The 20,574-nt window shown below is 45.3% G+C and overlaps 1 protein-coding gene across 2 annotated transcripts; it reads left to right on the forward strand.

Moving 5' to 3' along the window:
• Positions 1-8,202: 8,202 nt before the first annotated feature.
• ANXA4 (annexin A4) lies at positions 8,203-20,187 on the forward strand. 2 transcript variants are annotated; one of them, XM_049831070.1, is made up of 14 exons: positions 8,203-8,409; positions 8,512-8,607; positions 12,511-12,567; positions 13,504-13,579; positions 13,999-14,093; positions 14,362-14,475; positions 14,652-14,742; positions 15,852-15,931; positions 16,300-16,356; positions 16,817-16,910; positions 17,427-17,522; positions 17,970-18,028; positions 18,372-18,494; positions 18,749-20,187. In XM_049831070.1, exons 3-14 carry the CDS (start codon positions 12,565-12,567, stop codon positions 18,806-18,808), a joined length of 948 nt encoding a protein of 315 aa, XP_049687027.1. In that variant the 5' UTR covers positions 8,203-8,409; positions 8,512-8,607; positions 12,511-12,564; the 3' UTR covers positions 18,809-20,187. The 2 variants fall into 2 exon arrangements, with proteins under 2 accessions (XP_049687027.1, XP_049687026.1); XM_049831069.1 differs by lacking the exons at positions 8,203-8,409; positions 8,512-8,607 and adding an exon at positions 8,826-9,114.
• Positions 20,188-20,574: the final 387 nt, after the last annotated feature.

Raw genomic sequence — 20,574 nt, forward strand, 5'->3', positions numbered from 1 at the left:
GGCGGGAGGGGGGGAGGCGACGAAGGGGCGCGGGCGGAGAGGCGACGTTTTGGCGGGGCCGTGAGGGGGCTGAGGAGGGGGACCCTGAGGCGGAGGTTGCCCTCAGCCCGGCCCCCGGAGATGGGGTCCCCGGCGGGTCGAGGGAGAGCGGAGGGTGCCCGGGGGCCATTTCTTCCCCCCGCCGGGAGGGATGGGCGCAGAAATCCTGTTAGCGTGGAGCCGCGGCCCGCGCTGGCGCCTCGTGACGGCTATTTGCATTTATTTTCGAAATAGTGCGCCTAAACTTGATATTTTCGTGTCGTAATAATAAAAGCCGCCTGTTGTGACATCTTGGGCTTGACCTGAAATACGAGGCTTGTCTTCACGCAGGCCCTGCTAGCGCCCAGTTCGAGAGCCTCAAAACTAAAAATAAACTGGAGATATCCCCAGCCCTCAAAACTCGTTGAGTGCTTCAAACCTAGCAGTTGGCTTTGTAAAGCCTGCACCTTAGATTTGCTGTTAAATTACATCTTTCTCCTCCTCCCCACCGCAGTCCCTCACGCGGCTTGCAGCGAGATGCTCATAACCAGCGGTGCGACTCATCTGAAGAGCCCAAAGCCCTTGGTTCAGGCTTCAGAGAAGTTTAGTTTAGGTTGAATCTCGTTAACTTCCTTTAGATGTACTTTGGGTTCTTTTCAGCCTTTTTTCTCAGAAATGGAGAGATTTTTCCAGCCTACGGCATCTGCAGCAGCTGGCTCCTTTCCTTTCCATATGCGTTCACAGGGAAGGCCAGAGCTGGGATTTCAAACAGCAGAGGGAAACATTAAAATGGCAAAAATTGGTTTTCCCAGCCTACGACCCAGAATACAAAACCCCGAGGAGCGTGTGGGTGCCAGAGGAATGCCTCCATGACAGCAGCGCTCTCTTTCCTCCCTTCTGACTGAGGCAGAAGAGGAAACCAGAGCACGCTCGCTTTTTCCTGATGACTATTATTTCCTGTATTATGGTAATAACTGCAGCCATCCTGCTGACAAGCTCCTGTCCCAAGTGGTTAGGCTAGGCAGGCCCTGGTTACTGTGGGATGGCAAAAATGCTTTCCCTTTGCACAGCCCTTTTTCTTTTTCCTGCATCACTTTTGGGCATGGGCTTCCAGCAATGCCAACAAGACTGGAACAGCATGTTGTAAACAGACCTGATTGTTTCCCCTCCCCCCCCCCCCCCCCCCCGCAGTGTTTGAAGACTTTTAAGATGCATATGGCTCTCAGAACAGGCAAGTAAAATTGCTGGTGATAATATTTCGCATGTAGGATACACTGATCTAAAAGTGCATCCCTGTAGAGTTGCTTTTCTGCTTCATTACGGTTAATGCTATGCCTCTTCCATCATCCTTGTTCTTAGGAGTTCTTGTAAGTAATAAGGGTCTACAAGCCCACCCGACAGACCTCAAAGTCCTCCTTGACCACCCTCATTCACCCCTAATTTGTAGGGTGCTGCAGAGTGGCTCCTATCTGCACCTCATTTCCAAGTGTCATATACAAGACACCCTAAGTCCACACAGCTGGAACTGCAGTCATTTCAGCCAGACAGCTAACACAAGTGTGAAAGCAGTCCCTTTTCATTTGACAGGCTTTAATCTTCATTAAACCTTGCTCGGCTGTGGTTTGGGGCTATGTGATGGGTTGCCAGTGGTCAATAAAGAAGGTTCACTTGCCCTTCAGATTAGATATGAACTGGCTAAAGTCTCAGTTGCTTCTATCCATTTTTTATTTTTTTAATTACTCTAATGGGTGAAAGATCCCCAGGCTTCTATTAAGACTGAGGTAAAACACCGAGTGCAAAAAGAGAGTCCAATAATCAGTGATTTCTGGGGACTCTGCAGAACTGAACAACTTCCAAGGAAATTGGGCATCTCTGTACTGTACAGGGAAATGACTCATTTCCAACTAAAGAAGATAAAGCTTACTGCCGTGCAGAGAGCTTGCAGATGCACTGCTGAATATCCTAACTAGGCACTGAGAAGTACTTTTTTAAAATGTACCTGGGAGTGCTGAGGTATAACGCAGACGAGCGTCACACCCAAGTACCACTATGGGGCCCTGATGTTCTGGCCACAGGCACACAAACTCTGTCAGTGACCATTTTGGGGAGCAAAAGCACAGCAGAAGCCGATCCTTGGTTGCAGACGCTGATGATATTCTTTATTCCAGAAGGCACGAGGCTCGGCTGCACTGCTGCAATCCCAGTGACCTTCATAGGGATCAGAGAGAACTGAGCCTGAAAGCTTTAAGTGAAAAAGCTAATCAGTGATTGCCAGCAGAGACATTGTCTAGTACTTCTCCTGTGTTAGCCTGGAGCAACTCCAGGGTGCTCACAGATTTGTCCCACTGCAGAGAGAAACTTCAGTCTGACTAATACTGTCAAGCCTAAACACCAAATTTTGGCTGTTAAAATCCCATGACGCTGGGTTTAAAATATTCGATGATGATGTGGTCAGCAGAGCTGTTTGCCTGCATATTGTCTCCCAGATCCCTGGTTCCCCTATACTGCTAAGAAAATGCATTCAAATCCCCAGGAAGAAGCACATTAATACAGCTGCATCCCTCTTGATCAAACTTTCCAGACAGCTCAGCATTTTCTAAATAAAAACATACGTTTGGAAAGGTTTCAGGCAAGTAACTTAAAAGCGAGGGCACACTGACCTCTTCTGGACATTTCCAGAAGTGGCAACAAGGTAGAAAAGAGCCTGCACAGCTTTCCGTGCTTGGTTATACGTAACTATCCAGGGGCGACAAAGTAATGGTCATATTTTCCTGTATTCAGTGCGTAATAGTTAAGTCTTCTCCTCCAGTTATTTTTATCTTGATGAGGATGTTCCCTTAACCACACACATTTACTGCAAAAATTTCTGTCAAGCTTCTCATCAGCTGAAGAGTATTAGAGCTACTATTTTATCCATCTCTATTTCTGCCCATTTCTTTCTGGAATCCAAGGATTTCTTTTAAGTGCATAGCAGCGGCCCACGAACACTACTAGCATGACCAGAAAAGCCATCACTTTTCTTTACCACCCCCAAGAAAAGGTCAACTCTCAAGCACACTATCATTTAGCTAGTAATTTGCCTAGATTCAGAGTTCTCAGAGGAGCAAAAAGACTCCAGAACTCCTGTCTGTATTTTACCTGTTTAAAAACTAAAAGTTTCCATCTCTTATGTGCTCCTGTTTGCCCTTGTAAGACGTACTCATTAGCTCCAGCAACAGCAACCCTTTCTAAAGCTAGAAGCCAACATCTTCCATCAATAGTAATGGCACTCAGGGCCTATATATATACATATAGTAGGCAGACATGGAAATAGTTGAGCTGATTGAGATCTGTAGGCTCATGTATGTTTGATGCAATACTATGCATAGCCTGGATTGATACTGCGTACATCAGTAGGATTGACCACCAAGTCAAAAAGAGCCATGTTTCTCAAGGAGCATGACTTTGCACTACAAATACACGCTGTTGTTTAAAGCAGGTATTGTTACATTAGGAGAAATTTGCAGATTGGGTTCTCACTGAGAAGGGATTTATCAGCTGTGTTTCAAGTGCCGGAGTCCTGAGTGTACCCTCAGGCTTTCCTTGCCCCAAGAAGTCTCACCTGGACCTCTAGCCAGCCCCCTTTTCTCATCGACTGTGACTTCCATTTAAGCACAGGCCCAGGAGACTCAGCCTTTCTTTGAGGCAATTGTAGGATAGTCCTGGCTGTAGTTCTGTCTTTTGACTATGCTGGGTAAGCTCTGGACTTGTGAGTAGTGGTGTTTTTTAGTGTTTCTAACTTGTTTCCTGGGGAGGGTGTGCACTTGCTGCCTTTCTTTGCCTCATCATCACTGGGTGGTTGATGAAGTTGGTTGCTGCCCAACAATCTTTAGGCATGGTAGGACCGGGTGCTGTTTGCAGGCTTATACACAGTGCTATCAGCATCCTTTGCTCCTAGCTTGTTTTCGCTTGTGCAGCAGCCCCGCTTGTGTTGCTTTTTAGCACTAGATATATTATGTTAAGACGCTTAACGTGTTCCCCGCACTCCAAGCACTACATCAGCCAGTGAGTTTCTATCATATTTCCATGAAAGAACAAATACCTCTGTGCCTTAGAAGTCCCCCTTAGCTGGGCAGTCATAGGTCTGTTTCCAATCCATCTGTAATTATAGCCAAATTACACAGCAGCTAAGTAAGATAAAGCTAGATAGAGGGAAATATTAATTAAGAAGAAAAAAATGAAAGCTACTCATTTCCTCTTCAGAACTATATGTATGCTAATTGAAGTAAACATTCATTAAGCCCATTAAATGAAATTTAGGTTTGATAATGCATTTAAGGCTGCTGGAAGCAATGGTATAGCAGTTCATAGCCTGCAGCTTTGGGGAAGGAAGGTTTAGGTTGTACCACAAATGATGTGTAGCTTCCACAAGGGCATTAGGAGTTCTCCAGACTGAGTATCTCTCCATGGAGCTGGCAAATGCCCTAAGGCCTGGAGATTAAATTATATTAATTAGTCTTGATAGTGGGGGTTTGTTCAAGACAAAGTTATTATATTTGTACGAACTGAATGCAATTATAGTGCTCTAGCCCATCTCTTGTCCTTAATGTAAATAGGCTATACCATGACAAGCATTGTAATTCTGACTGCAATGCATCCACACTAGGTGATGACTTCCCAGCAAGTAACGGGAATGGCTTATCAAGGCCAGGCAAGCCTAGATCACATGAAGACTCCTGTGTGTCTTCTGCCACAGCCTGCATCTTAAGCTCTGCTGGGGACGTTAAAGCAGACCTGGTTTCCCCAGTTCAGTTTAAACAGTGGAAGATGAGACAACACACCTAGGATCAAGAGCAAGTGACAGCTTGTATGACTGCAAAGGGCTCTTTTGAAGGTAAAAGCGTCACCCCACAAGTACCTAACCATCTTCACAACCCCACTATAGAGGTGCTTGCTGACTCCAGTCCCCCTTTGGATGGCATTCATTAACACAGGCAGCCGACGAAGCTGTCAACCAACCAATGGCCCAGGACTGTTTGCCTTCCCTGCTGTTTATAGCTTTAATTAATAAAGAAAACAGTAGACTGGGCTCATGGCCAAGTGCAGCCTTAAGTTTCTCTGTAAGAGAAGGGCAGAGTGTGTGGGTATTTCTGAGACAGTGTCAACACAGCATATGCTGTGGGACAGCAGCGTGGAAAGCACTGATTGCAGTAGCACGCAAGACACTGTTATAGTTGTCACTGTTATAAATTGTAATAGCATCCAGGATACCCTTTTATGTGCCTGCCTGTAGAACATGCAAGGATCCCCGTATTAAAAATCTTGTAACTGAAGCACACTTGAAATGGGGACTTCGCTTCCTGGCTTTTTCATACGGCTGCTCATTGCTGTCTCCCCTTATAGCTTATTTTCTAAGGCGTGTAGACCACCATGTCCAAGCGGTGTGTTGTTTTAAAGGCACTTTAGGTTAGAGGGATTTTCTCAAATCAGTCCTGCTTCCCTGTTCCTTCTTGGCCTTATGTGACATGTATGTTTATGTAATCAACCCAGGTCTATCCAGGGAGCCCTTGACTCGCATAGCAGTACTGGTATGCTGTGCTCAGGGCTTTGTAAAAGTCCTGTCTGAATTGCTAGGAGGTGGAATGCTGCACATTCCCCTGGTAACACTGACTCTGTAAAAATAGTGTTTCCAGTGCTTATGGTAAGTAATGAAGAGCTAAGAACACTTTCATTTCTTACGTGAATTGGAATATTTCAGTCTTCCCACCTCAAATAAACACTGCTTACCTATTTCTGGGAGAGTGTCACCTTCCTTCCTCTCTTTGTTTTAAGAGGGCTTCGCCCAAATAATAGAACGAAAGCTTCAGGCTGGCTCTTCCTAGGGTCTTCCCCAAAGCACCACTGTTTCTACACCAAGGCTACCTCTGACTTGTGGAAATGGATGTTTCATCTTATACAGTGCTGAACTGGAGGTCAGGAGACATCCTTGCTCTAAGTGTCAGACGTACCCCTACATCTCTGCAGTGAGTCCTAAAACCTGCAATTAACTTTGTGACTAATCTGATATTAATATGCAGAATGTAAGAATTCTTCACCCTCTTACAAGCAAATGAAAATCAGTGCTTTAGAAAAGCAAGCGCTGGTTTTCAGCCTCCACCCTAACCTCAGCTACCCGCTGCTATGGAGACAGTAGTCTAACTGAGCTACTGCATTCCAACACAGCTCCACAGCACTTGTGCAACAGTTGAATAACCCCATTTTCAGGGGCTGCGGATTGCAAACTGCTGGTGCTCAGGTAAAAAAATGAGCATTCCCTTATGAACTTCCTGAAAACACCTGCATAATCCCCAAAGGCCCAAATTCTGGCCCCCACTTAAATCTGTAAGGTGATTGGCTAATGGCTTCGTTAGTGCCAGGATTTGGACCTCAGTGAATGAGGCGAGGCTGTTTCTCTGAAGCTAAAGGCACTTACCTACTAATCAAATGACACACTGAAATCTCTCCTTCCAGCACCAGGCTCCTCTACTCTTTGAGGTGCAAATTTAAAAGGCTAGGTCCTTAGGGCAAAAACACAAATGCTGCCATTTTCCTAGAGGTTCAGCTCTGTTCTCATTGTGGGACCTAGAATAAATACATCCTTCCTAACAGGCTGGCTGCTTAAGCTCAATTTATTTACTTAATGCACACTGCCCTGTCTTTCTGTGACCTTTAATTTTTATTATGTCTTTTGTAGATGGAGTGGGATGGAGTGGGAATACAGAGCAGGTATGCAACTGAGTAAAGTCTGGGGTTTTGGAGAGCTTTATAACAAGGGGGTTTAAAATCATCGACAGGACAAATAGGAAATACCAGTGAAAAGATAAACAATGTGCTTTGTCACTTACTACACTGACAGGAACTGTGGGCTTGTCCATTACTGTCCCTCTTTTGATGTGAAGGCAGGAAAGCTATGCTAGACAGTGCTTCAGGCTGGAGATATTTAAGGAAAGCCATAGCCTTTCCATCTTTTAACAGGTGAAGACAAGATGCTGAAAGCTGTCAGACCCTAGACGAAGAGCTCCTGGAGAGACAAAGCTTTGTCTCCTGAACCTTATATAGGAAATTTCTCCTACAGCAACAACCCCTCACTTTCCTGAAGGGAGCAGCTCCTGTCGCAAGGTACCACAGGCTGCAGACAACCATTGCCCTAAATCCCCTGTCCTTCCATCCACCTTCCAGAGAAGCTTGGCTAACTCTCAGCATGGTCAGAAGCTTTTGTACTTTGTATTTTTTTTTCCTTTCTGGTCCAAATAATTGTGATTGTCTGAATAGGATGGCTATGGAGCCAGCATCCATAACCAGCCAATATTATAGGGAACTCAGATGTGTGTTGGGTCAGATCTGGCTTCCGAACAGACTACACTTACGTGAGTAATTCTGGATGGCCAAAAACATCCACACAAACACTTTTCATCTTCAAGTATTCCTCCCTACTTGGAGCCTCTCCCAGGGAGAAAGAAAAGGTTAAATTATGCAAATCGTGAATGGCAGGGTTGGTGCAATATTTAAAGGATAAATAACTTCCAAAGAAGATTAATACCTTACGGTCTTAAATAATTACTGTTCCATATACGATTGACTGCAGTGTCAGAGCCACCCAGTCCTTGGGGTTGAAGAGGCTGGAAAGTAAACAGAAGAATGAAGCTTTTGAAAATACACAGGCTAAAAAAAAGTTAAGAGGCAATGTAAGATGGAGGAACACAGCAGTTCTCCTGCTGGTAGATTCAAATGAGAGGGTATGGGCCCAGAGCAGGAGACAGCTGACGTGAGAGGAAGGGATGAGAATGGAAACTTTAACAGATGTAGGAAAGAGAAGAGTTTCTCCTTAGTGACTGTTGATAATATGCACTAGTCCACACTGAATCCTGGTTGGGATAAAGTGCCAGATTTTGCAAGGAAAGCGACTCTGCAATGGAAAAAGAGAGTGCGGCTTGAACCTTGTTTTTCTGTTACCCTCTGTTCAAAGTCCCCCTGCATTAGCAGAGACTGAGTAGATGCTGGCTGGCTGGCCGGCCTCCGTGGGGTTGGTTTTGGGAGACTGAGCTGCCGTGGGAGCTATAATAAGCCATCTGCACAGACATGCTCACTGGAGCACAGCTTGCATTCATCCGAGCTGCTAAATTTAGGTCTCTTCCAGCAAAAGAGCGTGTGCAAAGAGGCACAGGGATGAGATATAACTCTCATATGAGCTGGAAAAAAGAACCTGAGAGGGTCGATTTACCCATTGTAATAACTGAACTTTCAGCATCAGAGGAGACCAAAGTCCCTGAAGAGAAACACAGTGAAGACAAGACATGTATTACTGCAAGGTTGATTTCCCTCTGTCAGCCTCATGATCTTGTCCAAGGCTGACCTTGGCAGTGTCACATCAGGGTAAAACTGAAGTCCCTTTGCCTAAAGTGCTTTGACTTGAGGGCAGTGCCATTTACTGGGGCAAAAAATAATAATCCTTTATGAAAATAATCATTCTTACAGAAATCACGGCTGTTTGTGACGCAAAGTTCTTAGACAAGGGGGAATGATGCTGAAGACCTGGAGAGGTGCTGTGGGAGCAAAGGAGACACAATACAGGTAAGAAATCCCCACCTATAACACAGGGGGAGGAACAAATCTTCCTGCTCAAGGCTGTTGCTGCCCATGTGCTCCACACTGTCGTCCCCCTCGCTCCCCCCTTAGGTATACCCTTTTACAGACAACATAAAGTGAGACATCAGAGGCTGGCTGCGCGCTTAGGCTGCAGTCAGAGACCCCCTCTGTTCCCAGAGATTTTTACAGGCAGAGCTGGGGAGGGCGGAAGCCATCAAGCCTTCCAGTCCACCTTTACTTGCCAGGGCCTCCATGTAACCCCAAATGTGCAAAATGTGCATGAGGCTCCTTGGGGAATCTCTCCCTGCTCTGGATTACAACCAACTGTTTACGGAAGGGCAGAGGAGGGGAGCCAGGCTGGATTGCCTTCCCATTACGCGTGCAAGAAAAGCTGCTTTGTCCCACCCCGCTCCAGGGCGGGGACTTTGCCATCCAGAGCAAGCCAAGCAAAGCTCTTCCCATCCCTGCCAAGGCACCCGCTTGGGACAGCAGGTGAGCGCCAAACTAACCGGGGGGTCCCCTTTGGCATGGGAAGGGGTCGCGTGGCTAGAGGTGCCTGGGAAGGTGCCAAGCACCGTCCCTGCTTGCCAGACTGCAGCGGTAGGTAGTGCGGCTGTGCGGGAGCAGGACAGCCCTTGGCTGGGCGGATACCCTGTCGAGGCCACGATGCCAAGGCATTAGGGCATTGGGGCAGCCCTGGAGGGCACAGGCATGGGGTGAGGAAGGATGGGGAGGTGGGTTGTGGGAAGGAGGAAGATGGCTGACTCTTTCCAGGCACAGGGAGCGCAGGTTTTGCTTCCTAGTTCTGCCGTGCCCGAGCTGGCAAGTCCTTCCCACTGGATGCTGGAGTGCGGAGGGCATGGCAGGGGGCTTGTGAAGGAGCTTTGCACGGGTGCACAGGCTGAAGTGAGGAGTACAAGGCTCTGCTAACTCAGTATTATATTGTTATTCCTTCTGAGGGCAGTGGCCAGGCAAAGGTCATCGTGTGGGAGGTGCTGGGATATTTCAGCTGGCTCAGGGCTTGCCAGCCGAAGGGAGATCCTGTCCTGAGCTGCAAATTGGGCTGGGATCAGTGTCAGTCACGCCGCTATGAGCCCCAGAACTACCCCAGGGCACTCTGCCTCCCTGAAGCACAGTCAGCTGTGGTGGGCGCAGGCTGTATCCAGCACACTGGAAACAGCTGGCGGAGGCAGAGCCATGGAAAAGCTGATCTGGTGCAGGGTGTGGGTTTGTATTCAAGTAAATGTGCACCAAATGAAAGAACTCGTCAAACAAGTCCAGTGTTCGCCTTGCAAGGGAATGGGTCGCGAAACGGTGGTTTTCTACTCCAGATCCTAGGTGTAGGACTGGCAACATGTCTATGAGCTCAGACTTGGGGTGGGGGGAAAAACCCCTGTGTTTACATCCTTTTAAGCTGTTGGGAGCTTTGCTTGCTGGGAGCTCTGTGTGTTCTGTGTACAGCCAGGAAAACTTGATTCAGAGCATGCCTAGATTTTAATTGGCCAGCACACACGATAGTTTCAGCTGTTTTCTGATAAATGAAATTTATTCTGGATTCAGCTTTTAGAGGACATTGACGTGGATTTATAACTGCCTGATTAGCTGATAAAGTCTGCCAGGAAAAGGTCATCCATGGAAAAAAATTGAATAATTTGAGAGATGCCTCGTACGCTTTCACTCTGTCATCTGGCTGCAGTGTTTTGAGCCTGTTCTAAGCCAGGTTTACTGTATCAGCTAGCTCAGGCCTTTACTCTGGGATGAAGCAAATAACATCACTACAGGGATTAGCCAGGGTACCTTAGTACTTGCTAGCTGACTCTTTGCTTGCATAGTTTAATTCTTCAAAACACGGAGTTAAGTGTTGTTCCTATCCTGAAGCTGTTTTTCCCCATTTGAGCTGCAGGCCAGGAATTGTGTTAAGCTGCAAAGTGCTGGCAAATCTGACCGCGCAATTCCTTTCTCTCTCTAGTAGCAAAGCGGGTGGCTAGAAGAGTTTTATTCGTCTAATGCCCCAGCCTGAGCAGTTCATGGAGATGCCTTCATCTATGAAAGGGAGAAAGAGGGTTACAGGGGCAGGGACCATTGCTGGAGAACCTGGCTGAACCACGGACAACTTCCACCTGTAACTTCAGTGGCTCATTTCTTGTGGCACCACACACAGAAATATACTGGGAACAAAACAGCATTTGCAGATTGCGCAGTGGGGTTAGCACCGCTGCCTTTTTGCAGTGCTCTACTCTATATTCCTAGTGATGTTTAAGCTGGATGAAGAAGTCAGAATATTACAGTCAATATTCAATGTGATATTTCTGTTGTAATTTGATATTGCAGGAACATTTGCCCTGAATCCAGTACATGCATCCTTTCTTCATGTTTTGGTTTCTTTCTGCCAGCTCATCTGCACTCAGAATTTTTCTGCCTCCCACCCCCTTTTCCTTGTTTATTGGCCTTTCTTTTGCCCTCTAATCGACTTGCTAAAACAGCCTGTCTAATATTCCTGCTTCTGTGTACAAACCAACTGAAGGGTAAAACTGCATCAGAAAAACATGTGTGAAATTCAAAGCCATTATTTAGTGTCTGGCTAAAGCAAAAAAAAAGCTGGCTTTCTATTTCTGTAAAAGATTAGAGAAGTGCAAAGATGACTTTTCTGAGGTCTGGGTCATAATCTGACCACTGGAATCTATAATCAAATGAAAGAAAGCAAGTTCAACGCTAATAATTTTCCATATGTTGCCTGATTGCACAGGATGTAATAACATACAGACGACCTGGAGAGCACTTGGGAGTGCCTGTGTGTAAGACATCTATGGCAAATGTCATACTGAGAGTTAACTTGTCTGAACAGCACCCTCCAATAGTATTCTGGATTTGTAAGAGTCATGTGAAGCATGAGCAAAGACTCTACTGTTCTTGCACAACCGTCCGGGTTCATTGATAGCAGCCATTAAGCACCATGAGCAGGATTAAGGAGAGATGTCATCAGCCACTGACATCACTGCTTCTACTTAGAGGCTTTAATGCAAGAACCTCAGCTCATGCTGTGTTGAACTTGAGTTGCAGGGAAGTGACCCTCGTCCTAGTACTTGACATTCTGTCAACTGACCAGGGATATGGGAAAATACTTTGGGTGTGTTCATGTGTAGGCCCTATGCAAGAAAATAAAATTATGAGCAGAAAAAATAACCCTGGGGAGATGGCAAGTAAGCTATGTTTTTGTGGTGGTTTTTATTGAGGTCTTTAACAGTTGGTTAAAACTGAAGTCCTACAAGGAATTACACATTGCACCAAACTGAGGAGATGTTGAATGCAGCAGATTTTAAGAGGGAAAATAATTCTCCTGTCCCAGTCCTCAAGTGAGGTTATCCTTTGCATGCTCATCTACACCTTGATGTTGTCTCTGCCTCCCAGGGAGTATCTGTGAAGGCTGTTAGGACTGTGCAGGCACCCTCGCCCTAATTCATCCTCAGGCTCTCACCTGGCAAGGTCAAAGCCACATGTTTTGAAGGGCATGGGAATCAAGTCTATTTTCTTCACTCCCAGGGCAACATTGTCTGCTTCTCCTTGTCGCCTCAGCCAGGCTGTCACAATAGCAATAGAAAAGAAATTTCTCAAATTACTAGCGCTAATCATCTGCTTGTGCAACACATCCTTCTTTCAGACAGGGCAAACGCCCTGGCCCTATGCTGTTGCAAGCCAGCCTTTGTTCATTCTGTACAAAGCAGAACTGGAAACTCAGGGATACTGAGTTCAGTAGGGCTGTTCAAATGTTGCTTTTAGTCCTCAGAGAAATTAGATGGTTACTTAACCAGCCCCATTAACTGGCAAGGGTAGGTATAGTCCATTAATTATTTGCTAGAAAACTGACACTCCCTTTGTTTTTTATTACAGTTGTCTAACGGCCTGGGGACTTGAACAATAACAGATTGACCAAATACAAGAGTCATGGTAAGCGTGCATGTTTGCTGTGCCAGCTGTTGCTCTGATAAGATAAAAGTGGGGAGAGTAGCTCAGATAAAGACACAGCAGGAAGAGCAATGTCACAATCTGTCCCTTTATGGGGGGTGAGTTTATCGCTTCTCTTTGCTTCCTCATACTAGAGGAGAATGACCCACCCATACGGGCTTTTCCATTTTGGGAGTTAATGAAAAATCCAATCAGATAGTAGATCGAAGAGCATTAATTTCTCCAGATAAACTTTCTGGGCATATTATTCTTTCCAGGTTCAACCTGCACGGTATCCATCTATATGGTAATTATCCCTGTGCCTGTTTCAGAAAGCCTAACTTACATGAATATTAAGCAGTGTTTTGCTGATGATTTTCATGGGAACATGGAGCCCTTTGTAAGAGACAGTGTAGACCCACAGAAATGGCACTGGACAGGAGGCAGGAGAAACCTGTTTGTGAATCACTGTTGTGAGTAGAACACTGCGCTTCCTGGTGCATTATTTTACAGAATGATGGTCCTTGGTGGCTCTTAGAGAAGACAGGAATAGGGCTTTGATGGGAACAACTTCTTCTATGATTTACATGGAAAACTGCTTGGAAGAAGCCCCAGCTGGACTGAACAGAGATGTCAGGCTGCTTGCCGTTGTTTAATTGGAAGCCAGATACTCCATGGCCAGCTATATGAAGATATTTTCTTCTTTTAGTTGTGTCCCTGTGGCTTATTTCTTATGTGGCTGGGAAGTCCCTCTAGAACAAACTGTTTCTCTTTAGGGAAGGATGGAAGCCTGCTATAAAATCACTTATGTTTGGTGGGTGGACTTTACTTGCTGTCACTGTGTTTGCATCTTTTGAATTTTAAATTTTTTTTAAGTTCAGCTCTAATGTATGTATCACTTTGAGTCTGCCTTTCATAACTCCTCTCCTGTGGGTTTAGGCAACAATCAAGGGGGTCTCGAGTTTCAGTGCTGAGCAAGAAGCACAGGCACTAAGGAAGGCTATGAAGGGATTTGGTAAGTTGGTCTCCCTCCACTGTTAAATCCTCTTTTTTTTCCCCCGAGCTTTGGGAATGTTTTGTCTGGTGGTTTGTTAGAGGGGAATTCTAGCCATTTGCATTGGCCCACTACCGTATGAGGGCACCAAAAGGAATCGAGCAACTTGATCAGGCTGAGACTTGAACCCAACTGGAAATCCAAGTCTTCACCACAAAAGCATCCTTATTCAGGCTCTTGTCTTGTCTATCCCGCAGTGTGGTACTGCCATGCTGCTGGCTGGGTTGAGGCACTTCTGTAACTGATCTAGTCCCCAGTGCTGTTGAGAACCAGGTTGTGTAAGGAGCAGAAGATGGCTAATGGCACACTCCGGACAAGACCAGAGCATGCATCTTGTTCTTGTGCAAGCAGCTTGACTGGTTTCCATTGGTTTCTTCCAGGCACAGATGAAGACGCCATCATTGAGATCTTGACCAAACTAAACATTTCCCAACGTCAGCAAGTTCTGATCACCTATAAAAGCAGTATTGGCAGGGTAGGTGGTCTTCAGAGATTAGTGCCTCTGTCTTTAACTGGGAGATGCAGACATTTTTGGGGTTATGTCACTTGGGTGAAATGTGAACAACATCCTAGTCTCGACGACAGTAAGGTTAGCACAAGCTTTTCCTGGCCAAGTTTATTTTGGTCAGAGCAACTGTTCATCTAAGGACGGCTGGAGCGTGAAGAAAAGTGCTGAATGAGTTCTTTCTATTCTTGAAGGCTGTATCTTCTCCCAACTCCTTTCTCCTCTCTCCATCTTCTAGGATTTGATTGATGACTTGAAGTCTGAGCTGAGTGGGAATTTTGAAAGGGTTATCATTGGTATGATGACTCCTACCACCATGTATGATGTGCATGAACTGAGGAGGGCTATGAAGGTTTGGAAGTCTTCCTTTTATGTGGCTTAAGTTCTGGTCAATTTAGTATAATATAGCATAATTATACATTTATTATTAATTTATTAATAACATATATAATTTTTTTTAAAAAATCCTAGTTGCATATCAAAACAGTTGTCATAATAATCTTGGATCTTGTCTTTGCAATTCCCTAGGGTGCAGGAACAGATGAAGGTTGCCTGATTGAAATTCTGGCTTCTCGCACGAACGAAGAGATTCGGCGCATTAATGAGAACTACAAACTTCGTATGTAGTGCAAACTGCAAGCTGTTATCATACTGACTGAAGTCACTTGTGTGTATGCGTAGACATGTGAAGAGGAAGAAGGGTCTGCTAGCCTTTAAATGTGACAAATCAGCCAATACAACTATTGCCATTTGTCCAGAGAGAACCTCTGAGTTAAACAGGTGTCAACAGCAGGCCTGCTAACAGCCTCAAGGATTAGAATTTCACACAGAAATTAAATCTGTGGAAATAAAATGGGGTGGCATGGTTATGGCTATCAGTTGGATGTCTGTCCATGTGTGGATCTATCGCCAGGTTTATACTGGCTGTGCTTCTTAATCTTGCCCTGTAGCACTAAATGTGATGGCTGGACTGCCATGACGATAACCAAGAAGGCCAACGGCATCCTGGCCCGTATCAGAAAGAGCGCGGCCAGCAGGAGCAGGGAGGCGATCGTCCCCCTGTACTCGGCACCGGTGAGGCCGCACCTCGAGTCCTGTGTTCAGTTTTGGGCCCCTCGCTACGGGAAAGACATGGAGGTGCTGGAGCGTGTCCAGAGAAGAGCAACCGAGCTGGCGAGGGGCCTGGAGCACAAGTCTTACGAGGAGCGGCTGAGGGAGCTGGGGTTGTTTAGTCTGGAGAAGAGGAGGCCGAGGGGAGACCTGATCGCTCCCTACAACTACCTGAAGGGAGGTTGTAGCGAGGTGGGGGTCGGTCCCTTTTCCCAAGTAACAAGCGATAGGACAAGAGGAAATGGCCTCAAGTTGCGCCAGGGGAGGTTTAGATTGGATATTTGGAAAAATTTCTTCACTGAAATGATTGTCAAGCACTGGAAGAGGCTGCCCGGGGAAGTGGTAGAGTCACCATCCCTGGAGGTGTTTAAAAGTTGTGTAGATGTGGCACTTAGGGACATGGTTTAATGGCAGACTTGGCAGTGTTAGGTTAACAGTTGGACCGATGATTTTAAAGGTCCTTTCCAACCTAAATCATTCTACGATTCTATGATGTTTAGAGCCCTGAGCACACTTATATATTTATCTAGCTTATGGCTGGCAAATGTTGTGGACAAACGGTGTCCAGGTGGTGGACCTGTTGTTAACACATGTCATATGTGTGTGTGCTCTTGCTAGAATATGGCTGTACCCTCGAGGAGGACATTGTCTCTGACACATCTTCCATGTTTCGAAGAGTCCTCGTGTCCCTCTCGACGGTAAGTCCAGGCTAAGGGAAATGGGGGTGAATCTTCCTGTTGCTGATGGACGTGCCTCTCACGTTAGTGACGAGGCGTTTCAGGCTGACTTTTATTTCACTTATCTTGCATTTCGCCTTGCCTGCATTTCACACCCAGCTTCTGCAGGGAGAGGAGTCTGACTGTGGGTATGCATTAACGCCATGTGCTCTTTCTAAAATGGCCCAGTTAAAATAGATTGCTGCTCGTTTCAAAAGGAAGTACAAATTACATCTGAGCTATATTTTGCTGTATTTTTAAGCTACTATTCAACTTTAAGGGGAACTTTCAGGACTTGCTTCTATCAGTTGCTCTGGTGAAATGAGTTTTTCATCCTTGTATCTCCGCAGGGAAACAGAGATGAGGGAACGTATGTGGATGATGCCCTTGCTCAGCAAGATGCTCAGGTGTGTAGCAATTTGCTTCCTTGCAACAACTGTCTGTTCTTGCACATGTGATGCATGGTGACTCCTTGCTTTTTCTAGACCTCATTTTTTTCAAGGTAGAACAGTAAGGCTGAACCTACACTAGACAGCAGTGCCCTAGGTGGAGACCTGGGCTCTATTCTCAGTTTTGACCTTGAGGGGAGCCTCTTCACTGTTGTGACTCAGCCGGTGAAATGGGGATAATGGTTCTAGCCTCCTTTGCAACTCTGGTGAGAGGTCTCTAGACAGGATGGGGATCTGGGAGGGGAGAAGACCCTTCAGTTGAGAGTTGCTGTGCTTGGTTAGTATTTGTTGGAAAATACCTGTGATCTAGAAAAGCCACAGGCCAGCAGTGCTCAAGCACCAAGGAAGTAAACATGTCATGTTATGTACATCTGGTCTTCTCATTAGCCTTACTTTGTCTATTCATAATGTCTTCAAGTGCCTGTATGAAGCTGGGGAGAAGAAATGGGGAACAGATGAGGTACAATTTATGGCCATCCTCTGTACACGGAACAGATGCCACCTACTAAGAGGTAGGACCCTCTGCGGTGTCCTGGATTTTTTAACTTGTTTGAGCATGACACTTTTGTAGGAGCTTTGTACTTGTTCATTAACTGATTGTGAACTCTTCCTGAGACAGCAGGTATCCTAGAGGCCAGTCATATTAAATTCTTTAAGACCATTTTATTCCCTCCTGAGACAAAAAGGGACTTAAGAAAAACATCAGTACAACTTGCTCCAGCCTGTAAATTGGAGATAATGAAGTGTGACTCCCATGGGGGCAGAGCTAAGCATTTAAACTGCCGTCATTAACTGGCAGTTCTTGAAAATGCTAGCAGCAGTGGTAGGCCAATTAGCAAGACAGTTGATAATTAAAATGAATTATTTCTGTGGGACAGCCCTGATTTAGCTTACAATGTCACAATAATGGTACAATGTTCATATGGAATATGAGGAGCTTGATCTTGCAAAGTGATCCTTGGTGGTTTACACACTGTATGCCCTGAAGCATCTCACTGGCTCTTTTTATCACTGACTCTTCCTCCTAGTTTTTGATGCATACAGCAGGATTGCTAATAAGGACATAACAGACAGCATTAAATCTGAGATGTCAGGAGACCTCGAAGATGCTTTGTTAGCTGTGGGTGAGTTCCCTGCTCTTAAACTTTGTCTACAAAGTAATTAAATAATTAGAGATACTGTATCTTGCCCTGGCTGGCTGCTTACATAGCTTCAGGAGGCAGATACTGTTTGTCTTTTTTGCAAGCCAGAGTGTTTTACTCTTTGCAGATACAATCGGGTGAGAAAATTCTGTGCTTCATGATATTGTTTGCTTTCCCAAGTGATGCTTTGGTAGCTGACATTTGCTGTCAGGAAGCATTAAAGCCTTAAAGAGAATATTACTGTGCACTGGGCATGGAGACATCAATTTACAGCAGGTCACTGACTGAATTGTACTTGCTGTTTGTTGGCCCTGAAATTGCATCTTTACAGAATAAACACCTTCACTGAGAAAGGGCTGTAAAGGTTTGGAAGACCTTCTCCTTCAGTTTTTATTGGCCTTAATTCTCCTGTTCTTGTTTCCCTTACAGTAAAGTGCGTGCGAAATAAACCTGCATATTTTGCTGAAAGATTGTATAAATCCATGAAGGTAAAGAGCTTTTGGTATGAGATTGCTATTTTTGGTTGGTTTTTTTTCCCGTTGCCTTTCCATGCTCAAGTCAGTAGCATGACAGCAATCATTAGATAAAGAGAAACTCTGCTATTAACTGGGAAAAAAAAAAGTCTGAGCTTTTCGATGGACCTCTTTTCCCTCAAGAAGCTCAGAGCGATATGCTTACTTGGCAGCAAGCTGCTAGTTGATCACTCTATTAACGCAAAAATGCTCTAATTAGGAACAGATTCCACAGAAGAGCAAGTGATAAAACCTTTGTGTCTGTCACTGAGTTGTCCAAAATGCTTTGTAGTTGTAGATGGTTGGTTTATTTCTTTAGGGATTGGGAACAGATGACAACACGCTGATCCGAGTGATGGTGTCCCGCTCTGAAATAGATATGCTGGATATCAGAAGGGAATTCTTGACTATGTATGGGAAATCACTCTACTCCTTCATTAAGGTAAGCTTTTTAGTGTTAGAAACAAAGAGCTGGATTTCCTAAGCAGCTTAAAAGAGACAGGTCCCCACTTGACTGACATCTATTGGGTATTTTAGAGGAGGTGGAATTATGTACTGAAAATGTTCATTAATGTTCTTAGTTCTTAAATTGTCGAAGAAGGTGCAAGCCCTACAACAAATTGTATGTGCTGGAAAGAAACCAGCCTTGTGTGGAGCTGTAAACCTAACTGCATTCCTTTTTTCTTTTCTCTCTAGGGAGACTGCTCAGGAGACTATAGGAAAGTTCTGCTCAGACTCTGTGGTGGGGAGGATTAAAGGATGTCTGGTGTACTGCCTGGGTGATGGGAAGCAGTTGATCATAAGGATTTCTTTCTTTTTAATTTTTCCCAAATATCTTATTAATTGCTAAGAGCATTGACTTAGGTTAGTTAATGCTCTGGTTAGATAATGGCCATTCCGATTAACCCTTTTGATATGCTTTTACGCTTGGAACACCCATTTGTCTAGTAACTGGGCTAGTAAAGCCCATCTTAAACAGAGTGCTGTAACCAAATACATAAAAGCTAAATTGTTTCCTGACAAGCTGCCCCTTTGCTGTTGCATTCACCAGCAAAGCTTACCAGCTGAAGCAAACTTAGATGCAGAATGTGAGAGGCTGCACAGGGAAAAACTAATACATGGAGAATGCAGAATGCAGGCTTGCTTCAGTTTTTGCAAGATAATTAAACCAAAAAGAAATCAATCCTCTAAAATAAAGCACGTCTAGATCTTAACTTCCCCTCTGTTAGTGTGGAGCATTATGCCTTGCTGCAGTTAATGTATATGTTGCCTATAGATCTGTAGGTAGGGAAGATGTCACTGGTGACATCAGAAAAAACTCTTGCTGCCCTGGTTGCAGGGCAGCCCCATGTTCTTGGTCTGTCTTCCTTGACTTGTGGGATTATAAATCATCAGGGTTATACTACAAACCCTTCCTCTGGATAAAGTGATGTCATTAGAACGGTGCCTTTTAAGGAATGACCTGTCCCCAAAAATGCATCTCATCAGCACTACCTGATGCCTTAAACTGGGATGCCTTGTACTGGGGTAGCTTACCAAATCTCACCAGCACTGGCTGGTTGGAGCCCTGTATAACACTACCATTAGCAGGTCCAGTTTTTGTGCCTCAGCCTGACTTGGACTTCCACACCCTCTGGAAGAGACTTTTCCCCCAGACCTTACACAAACTGCCTGTTAAGCTGAGCGTTGTTTTCACTACATAAATGTGGTTCTTGTTTGGTGTAGCAGTTTGGGGTTTTTTAGCTGTTGGTATGTAATTCTGTTTTGAAGGCATCAGACTGAGGTTAGAATTTGAAGGCACAAATACCAATATTGCCTACACCCGATTCTGTCACTCATTTTCTTCTAAATTAGGCCACTGTTGGCTTGAATAGGAGATACTTCTGTGGCCTCAAATAAAATAAGTTTCATTCTTGCTCTCTGTGCTGCAATTAGAGACACATTCCTTAGTTTTTGTGGGAGAGGAGGCAGAGCTTTTTCCCGGTCTACTGAAGCCTTCTGCTCAGTGAAAGAAAAATTGCCTTACCGAGTACAACAGGTGAACAGATGCACTCAGGCTTGGTTTTGTGTTTAAATGCCTCGTGTTACATTGCTGACTTTTTAAAAATGAATAAACAATTCATTTCCGTACCTTCTCCCATGGTTGCGTATTCTGGGAGAGGTAATGGTGAAATAACCGTGTCCTTGTTTTTCCAACAACTTCTGTGCTCCACAGGTGCATTTTCTCCCAAGCGTGGACCTCCACACGCCAGTTGAGTGGGGAGAGCCTGCAGGGAGATAGATGTCTTTGGGCTCTTCAGCCTCAGAGCAGGGTGCCCAGGGCCCCGTCCCGTCGGGTGGAACATCGCGACGGGGGTGAGGAGATGGCTTCAGCTCCTTACAGAGAGGCGAAACCATCGCCCCCATCTCCGTGGGCCCAATCCCACGGGCATGCTGCGAACCCCACTCTGGCAGCGCTTTGAGAAATGGTTTATAAAATCCCATACCCATGCTGTGTCTGGGAGAAATCACGGGGGAGGGGG

The sequence above is a fragment of the Accipiter gentilis genome, chromosome 28, assembly GCF_929443795.1.
Source record: "Accipiter gentilis chromosome 28, bAccGen1.1, whole genome shotgun sequence".
Lineage (NCBI taxonomy): Eukaryota > Metazoa > Chordata > Aves > Accipitriformes > Accipitridae > Astur > Astur gentilis.